Source organism: Dreissena polymorpha, chromosome 8 (genome assembly GCF_020536995.1).
Source record: "Dreissena polymorpha isolate Duluth1 chromosome 8, UMN_Dpol_1.0, whole genome shotgun sequence".
NCBI lineage: Eukaryota > Metazoa > Mollusca > Bivalvia > Myida > Dreissenidae > Dreissena > Dreissena polymorpha.
The window spans coordinates 51,442,594-51,451,470 of record NC_068362.1 but is presented as its reverse complement, the minus strand read 5'-3'; the positions used below and the strand labels follow the sequence as shown (position 1 = coordinate 51,451,470).

Sequence of the window (8,877 nt, the reverse complement as noted above, 5' to 3'; positions counted from 1 at the left end):
TGCCGAGTCGACTCCGCGAACAATTGATGTCGTCAAACTCCGCGGATCGCGGAATTTGTTGGTTTTGCGTGAGCTGTACTGTATATCCGCAAAATGTTAAGCAGAATGAATATCAAACTTTATCATAAATCCCCCTTATTTAAGAAACATCAAACCTAATCTCAAATCCTCATATTTAACAGATTGTTTCCACACGTGTTTATTAACCCATATCAGATCAAGAATGAGACGCGTTTTACCATTACTTTTAATTGAGAAAGATAGTGGATTAACAACACGAGGTGGGACATCGGGTTTTTCTACCAAATCCAGTTCTAACAAATCTATAATTGCTTTCCTAACAAATTCCCTATTATCACATGCTGATTTATTGTTTATAAGCAATACGCTTTCAGGTAAAGAATAAAATGGAATCTTGTAACCATGTTCTATAGAATCAATAATAAATTGATTGGCGCCGATATTTTTTCAAAATTGGTTATGTTCCCTCAATCTATTTTAACAATAATGTCTTTCTGACCTCTGACCTCTAAATAAAATAATCATTGGTAAATCTGTCATCTTGTTTATAAATGTAATACTCATCTTTAAATACAGCACTTTCGATCGCGGGTGGGCTCGCCTCAGTGACATCACTACTTCCTGGCCTGAGCGCTCTCTTGCTGACCTCTGGTGTTGGGGCACGTCCGCCGGAAGTGACCTAACTGTCCACACGCAAAACATGACCCGAGCTGGGGACCCCATCCAGAGTAGCCACGAAAAGAACCAATCGACGGTTGTGTGGGCCTCTGTGGTAACGGATACGGCGCCGGACGTGTTCCTACCTGTCCCTCAAGCAACTGGCGGACTGCGTTCGAGTGTCCATACATGACGGCTGGCTTTTTCTTCAACTTCGCCTGCATAGCCTTCTTTTTCGTTAGAGCTTTAGAATCCACCCTATTGATTCTCGACTCGTCACCAGTCACTCGCGAGGGGGTTCTGTTCGTACTGTCTTACAGTTTCCCAACCGCCTTTTGACGTATCCGCAATCCGTATGTGTTTATTTCTCGTGTGAATTTTATTGACAACCTCCGATAAAACTTCCTTTTCTGGTTTTCAATTGCCCACATGCATTGCATTATTCCTTCATGGACATCACAATTGAATTCATATTGCTTTTTGTTTCCTTCAAATTTCCATTTAATGTCTTTATGTTCTTGTTTAGACGACACTGGCAAAATTACTTGCTGTTTCAAAGAAGTTATATCTACTTGCTGTTTCTTTAATTCGAACAAAATTTCCTTCAAATTGTTATTGATGTCTTCCGAAAACGTGGCTCGGTCCATGTCGTCCATTGTTTAAAAAACTCCAGTATAAAAATAACATGTATACCGTGCGAGTTCCCAAAGCTGAATGACAAACCTTCCAGAGCGCCTCCAGCGGCAAATTCATACTGAAGGGAAAGTAATTTTCAACTCATTCAATAAATTTCAAACATCGAAAATTATATTTATTCCATTTGTGTGCTACGTTTATTTATCATTATTGTTTATTAATTCGTTGAATGGTGGCTTAATTTAATTAGTAAACTTTGAAAAATACTTATGTGGACGCCTTTTTGTTTAGTTGACGTCGCGCGAAACGATTCTTTTCAAATATGAAAAATCGACCCAACTAGGCGGGTTGATATAATTTATATTGGCCTCCAGATACGAATAATGGCACGCTGGCGACGTCATTGTGTTACTATCTATAGTAACGATATGTAATATTTGTATTTATAACAATGCGTAATTATTCTCTGATTAGGGTCGCTAAACTGTGACTAAAGAATTAAACACGTTTACAGCGATATCATACACAGGATGTATGCGTTTATGTGAGTCTAATTGCATGATACGCTCCGTTTAGTTTTTTATCAGTGCTCGAAAGTGGACATAAGAATACAAAGACCCGAAGTCATATATACAGGGTAAATAATAATTATAGGTTCCCTTAAAAAATAAGTTTAATAATGTCCCTCGCATGAACATAGACAACAAGCATAATAAAGTATACAGGGATGGATTTCATAACTTGTACATACTGGTCCATCTTTTAACTGGCTTACTGTAGGGCTATATGTATAAAATGTTTATATTCATGGTGATGTTATATAATATTGACCCGCGTCATGCGAAAATATGTTTTATGCTCGATGCGACCAGCGTAGCACCAAACCATTCGCGCAGACTGGTCAGATGCTACCCTGTCCGTTAATAAGACCACGAAACTTTGCCTCACGCCAAAGTGGCAAAGGTAGTGTCTTAAGTGTATGCGCGAACTCGTGGGCTGGTCTGGAGCTTATATGGCTGAATGGCATGATACCTATTTTTGCAAAACTCGGGTCAAATATCTAACGAAACAATTAGAATTGTTTTTTTCTTTTATTATATTAAACATTAGATCATGTACATGCGCATTTAGTTGTAATGCCTTATTATTTATCTATAAGCAGCCAATAACGTGCGAAAAAGAGAGAAAATGATAATTTGATCCTTACATTTAATCAACACGTCAAATGTTTTAACTGTTCTAGAATAATACCCGTTGAACCTACATGCATTATTAACAAGTTTAGACTTTTATTTACGTTGAGCAAATCTATGAATGTGATATGCGGTACAAAAATGTACTGATTGAAAAAGCTTACAAAGGCATCAAAGAACACAATCAGAAAACTACTCGTAAAAGCGCACACATAAGATCCGAATTTGATGAATGAAGATAGCAGCTTAATAAAAATATGTGCGCATTGTCATTGGACAGCGGTTACTTCCTTTTAATACTAGGTCTCATTAAGATTGATTAGCACGCTGGATCAGCAGATGAGTTATTCTATCTTACGGAGGAGATAGCCAATGTATCACGATTGTAGGATTAGGTAGGTCCTCGATATTCAGTTACTTCCCCTGTATACTCGTACTCCCTGGGGACAGGTAAGGCCTTGTTTGTACTAAATATTGCACGTTTTGATCTCTGATTAATATGTCATTACACAGTTTTAGACTGTGCACTAAGAAACATGTATGAAATATTTTTATTAATACATTACACCTCATAAAGTTAACATAAATATGACAAAATAAACCATTATTTGTCATGCTATTAGTATAAGAAGATATTCAAACACGTAACTAAAAATAATTTTCACTGTGCACAGATAAGTCTTCCAAGGACTTTATCAGTCAATTGTGATAATATAAGAACCACTCAGTTCCCTTATTTAGAGTATTTCCGTAGAATTGATCTGTATCCTTCAAAAAATAACTATTTTCCGCTCTGATTGGGTTTTCAAAGTCTTCTCGTGCAAACGTTCTCGTGGTTTCACTTATAAACCATACATTCCAAACAGTTGTTTATTGATCAATTAACACCGGTTAATCTAAAGGATTTTATGATTTGCATACGTTCGACAATATTCGTACATGTTTTGTTAAATATTGTCTTAAACTGTCGCGCTGTTTCCAGTCTCACATTTACATACCTGTTGTCTTTGAATTTCCCGTCTTCGCTGCACAATCACCTTGCAAATATACTGTGAGCAAATATGTGTAAACAGAACCGTTTGCAATATACTCGGAATTATATCCCGGAAGTACCCCGAGGTTAAGCACGCATACAGCATGTATCCCGGCTTCGCTAGAAACAGCAGTATAGCAGAGTTGACCAAAACGGCAACCAGAACAGTGTTAAGTTTCACACAGTCGCAGGTTTTTGAATTCGTGACGCATTCTTTGTTTGAAAGGATATCCAGCTTCAGCATGGACACTTCTGGAATCAAACATAAAAAAGAGTTCTAAAATACGAATCTGCATTTGACATCCGAACAGTAATAATGATAAGAAATGAACACTAAGTGTTTTTAATGTTATCCAAATGCGAATGAATTACCTATTATTTTGAACGCATTTTACTTTATCGTTAAACAACTATAAGTGCATTTTTATTTGTGAGCGTCAGCATGAGCTTAGCTATGGCAGGAACCGTAACCCATGACAGCCTGTGTGGATAACACCTTTAAAATTTGTCTGCTCTAACCACTGCATCTGCCTGTTCTCACTGGTAATCTACATAGCGTGTATTTACCAGCTTGTAAGACAACGTTGGCCAGTCTAGTGTTTATCATTGAAAGCTGTACATATTGGCTGCTTTCATGGAAAACGGGGCTTAATGTATGTCAAATAAGATTAGCCTGTGCACACTGATTAGCTGTGTCAATGATTTGATAAAGAAACACATCTCGACCTGTGCTTTAAGACACACTCTTTATAAATTTCAATGGGTTGAGGTCATTTCAAACTTGCGATATAAAAAGCTATAACATAATTTTGAAAACTGAGTTACAACAGCGAACAAATTTCACTGCCTTCAGCGCTTTGAACATGTATTATTACCAGAACAGAAGAACATAATATAATTTAATTACACATCCACTTATCAGTTTCTATTGTTAAAAAATAATACAAAATACATGAATATAGTAAGTGGATTTAGCAGAAATGTATTTAAAATAGTAATGGATTATTATCCAATAACGGAGCCATTTTGTTAATTATTATAACGTAAAAAAGTTTGTTTAAACGGTAAATTGTTGAAATGTCTTTTACATTAATATTACGTTAACACTTAACACTATAAATAAAGAGCAACACCAAATTTAACTTACTCAAATTATGAGCTATATCATATTATTTAATTATATGACACCTCAGAGATATTGATCCTTCTATATCTATATGACCGGTTTCAGTCTTTAAAATGCGATAGAGGAACCTAATAGTATATGGACCGGTCACTATTTTTTGTATATGGACCGTTCGGGGTTACACACCACTAAATTTGCACTGTTTTACTGTAAAATGAAGTCATTATTCCTGCAAAATTCTTCAGTTTATCTCTTTTAAACCATAAACAAACGTACAACACTGTACAATGGTAAAGGGGAAACTCTTCGGTGAATTATAAGAAATAGTAAACTCCACTGAGGTCCCTATGGCATTATAGTGACCAGCCAGGCAGCCACAAACCGTATATGGACCGAAGCCGTATCGATCAAGGGATTTTTTTTATATAATGACACATATTTTTACGAAATAATAGTTTAACATACATGGGCAAAGAAAATCAGTTTCCATATTTTGACTATGAAAATTGATTACATTTTAATATTATTGAATTATAAAATCATGTTCCAGAATTAAAAAATGCGCAATTTCTTTGACTCGATGTTTGTTTATACTGTCTGCTACATGTTCAATATGATATGAATTGTTTCGTATTGTGCTGTTTTGTACTGGTTTGGAAATTGGTCACTTGCCTCACATAAAGGACCACGCAATTTTATATAAATAGAATGCAATACTGCTCCAGCAGCTGGAGTTTCACATTTTTATATTAATACATGTAGCGCAATCATAAACATCTAAAAAATACCTCTTGTTTGCATGAAGTTCCTTGCTAGCGCCCACGTCACTATGATTATAACCGGAAGGTATAATATCAAGTACTCGATCATCACATTTGTAATTTCGCTGGAAAGGTGTTTCTCGCAGACTGACACGAATGCCTCAAGGCGACCTTTTGGAGAATCCGTGAAGGACAGGAAGTTCCTTTGATTCAAATGTGCCACATCCTGTGCACCTGACGTATCCCATATCAATACGAGACCAGTATATATGGAGCCAATTGACAATATCCAGATAAACAAAGCTCCAACTGTCGTTTGTGCATGGTTAAAAATTAAATTATGCAAAATAAAAATATAGACAATCGAATTCGCATACAACGCCTGAATAGTGTAGTCCAAACACAAATGAGCCGGTGCTTGGTTAGGTAAAACCACTGGCTCTTCGGCTATTGATAACATGCGCACACATATAATCAGGTGCACGAAACCGGCAAAAACAATACCAAAGATGGTGCCGGAGTTAGCACAGCTTTTCCGCCGAAAGTAGAAGATATGCCAGAGGCAAACAATGCCGGCGGCCATCGCCATGAAAATGAGTCCACTCTGCACGAGTCGGAAAAGGAACATTACGTCGACGGCATCCATCGGTATTGCATTTCTTGTACTGACGAGGAATGAAATCGTGAGTTCTTCCTGTAAGAAAAAACAAACAATTGAACCCCGACATGTTTATTCCTAGCAGATGGTTACAATGGGAGGAGATTAAACATTACACACGAGCGGACCGAAATGCCGCTATTGTGCAATGGATACGCTGTCCGCATTGAGCCTGGCAGGTTCCAGATTTGATCCCTTCTTGGGAAGCGTTCACAAGATATTTCCAATGACACAAATTACTGGCTCTTCCAAGGCAAAGGACTTAAATAGCACTTTATAAGACCAAGACATTTGAAGCAGTCGAACTAAAATAAAAAAAATAAGGAGAGAATGATATTATCAACGACCCATAAGCATTGATTGAAAGACGATGGACCGTCAGAATGAACGTCTAACTACATTATACTGAAGCGGTTGCTGTATACAATATTGCACGATGATCGCTGCGCGGACTAATTTAAAATGTTAAACCTTGCTGATTATCCGTCGTTTTCAATCAGCATTAACTGTCCATAAGCGAATCAAATTAAGCAACAAGTCAAGTGGCTGAACATTTTACGTTCAAGCTATCATCTACCAGTAAGACGTTTGTTCTAATTAAATTGATTTCTATGTTATTTAGTGGTATACTGAAAAAAAACCTCGTAAAACGATTGTACCCAGACGCAGTATCAAGACTTAACCTAGCAATATATTTTTGTCTGAAATATAATGCCCATGTTTATTAATCTTCAATTTAAATACGGTTGTATTTCATCGATATATTTAAGACAATATGTGCATAATATATGTTAATGGCATATCATTAGATAAAGAGAACAATATTTTAAAATATTGTTGTTGTACTAAATAACATATTTGCTGCCTTAATCGCCCGAGGAACGGTTTCAGTTTTAAAACTTAAACATTAAGTAATATTTTCAAAGATACTCAGTTTTAACTGTTCCCTTCACTCCAACCAATTTATAATTCACAAGTAACGCGGTTTCATCTATGAACGGATCTGTCAATTGTGCAAACCCGAGATCAATAGCTTCTATGGTTTGATGGATCATATGTAATACTATTGCTTGAAAGGACAATTACCCGTTTCTATTCGTGTATCGCGATGTGTTCAACAATTATATCTCTGAAAAACATTAACGTTTATTTGATATACCGGTCTTTGCTCAATGAGTACACAGGTTTATGAACGAGGTTAAGTTACATCAAATATTGCCAAACCACATTCAAATACGATTATATACGTTAAAAGTGGCTTAAAATAAGCACTAAAGTTGTTTTTATATTGCTAAGTAGAGATTTTAAAATGTATGTTTCATTTATCAATGAAGATATTATATGTGCGTTATGGTTTAAAATGAGTAACCCGTTGATTCATGTTTGCGGTGTGGGTATTATGTATCATAATTGCATAAACAAAGCTATCCGCAATAAAAAATACTTAGACACAACATATGCGCACCAAAACCGACTATATATTATTGTTTCTTCATAAATATGGATACTTAAAATAGAGGTAAAACCAAAAGCTCTTGGTCGAAAAAAATATGTTGATGGTTTTGCGTGAAGAAAAGTTAAGTCATTTTCAAAATAAATATAATATTTGAAAATTTAGGCATGTTAAATCTTAATAAGCATTTAAAAAACAACAACAACAACATGTTTTAAGAAAACCCATTTAGTATTTTTAATCTTAAAAGACATTTTAAAAATTCGGACGTACCTGTTTTGTGGATACTGGCATTTTCGTATTTTTTAACTCTCCATAAACGCTTAACTCTGTAGACGGTTTTCCTGAAGAAAATGACAGTCGCTTCGTTGTATGTAGTAACTTTAAATAACATGCAAGTATCAAGACATTCAAAATATGATAAAACTCTTAATTCGTAGCTTTTGTTACACTATTGGGAGTTTAGTGTAATGTTTATGCAAGTATCTATATTATACCTACTTCTAATCCGTAATCCGTATACATTTGTATTTTGTATTGGGTCTAACTCAAACACATCGCTTTTTGCTATTTTTAGACGAGGCGAGAAAAACACAATCCATAAAACTTGACATTCACTTTTATAAAGATGACTTGATACAAATGTTTATAAGCAAAATAGCAAATTACTACTTCGTCTGGTTGGTCCAATTGCATATATTCCCTGTCTATGTTAAACGTTAGTTAATCTGTGTCATTGAACTAATTCAATTTAATTCACCACGGGCTTAAATACATGTTAGCCTTTACATATTTACTGAAGTATCGATACACTCACTCCGTACAAATATTCACCCGGTTATACAAACATAAAGTAAATTATTTACTGCAAGCCTCATTAAGACGAACATTTTATATCAAGTCACAATTGCTGTCGGAGTTTACGAAGTTCGACTTTATGAGGTTTGCAGTTAATGTTTTACTTTATGTTTGTGTAAGATAGAGGATATCTGTTAGATTTGGTGGAATATCGATTTTAAAGCACGCATTATAATATGAAATAATATTTTCACAAGTGGCGAAGTGATTATTTTTGTATTTTTGCTGAATAATGACGTCGTAACGTTATATAAACGACATCGTTTCACAATATAACAGTGATAACAAGACTATTGTCAAGCAATATAAGTCCCCTACCGGCTCCAACATTGTCAGAAATATTTTTTTATTTTTTTTATTTGTTGCCATAGCAACCAGAATGTTTGACGTAGGAACAAAATGAAATGACGTGCATAATGCCCTTATTGCCATCTATCCATGTTTCAAGTTTCATGAAAAAATATTAAGAACTTTTAAAGTT

At 35.3% G+C, this 8,877-nt stretch overlaps 1 protein-coding gene across 1 annotated transcript; it reads right to left on the bottom strand.

The window, feature by feature from the left end:
* Nucleotides 1–635: 635 nt before the first annotated feature.
* On the bottom strand, nucleotides 636–8,265 carry LOC127840527 (uncharacterized). Its single transcript, XM_052368942.1, has 5 exons — nucleotides 8,040–8,265; nucleotides 7,812–7,882; nucleotides 5,455–6,121; nucleotides 3,598–3,792; nucleotides 636–991 (listed from the first exon to the last, which is right to left on the bottom strand). Exons 2-5 carry the CDS (start codon nucleotides 7,830–7,832, stop codon nucleotides 636–638), a joined length of 1,239 nt encoding a protein of 412 aa, XP_052224902.1. The 5' UTR covers nucleotides 7,833–7,882; nucleotides 8,040–8,265.
* Nucleotides 8,266–8,877: the final 612 nt, after the last annotated feature.

Coding starts and splice junctions, on each gene's coding strand:
- LOC127840527 (XM_052368942.1), bottom strand. CDS start 7,832: ATGCCAGTATCCACAAAACAG. Junction 3,793..5,454: donor GAACTTCATGCAAACAAGAG/GTATTTTTTAGA, acceptor GTTTGATTCCAG/AAGTGTCCATGCTGAAGCTG. Junction 992..3,597: donor CTTCCGGGATATAATTCCGA/GTATATTGCAAA, acceptor GGAAACTGTAAG/ACAGTACGAACAGAACCCCC.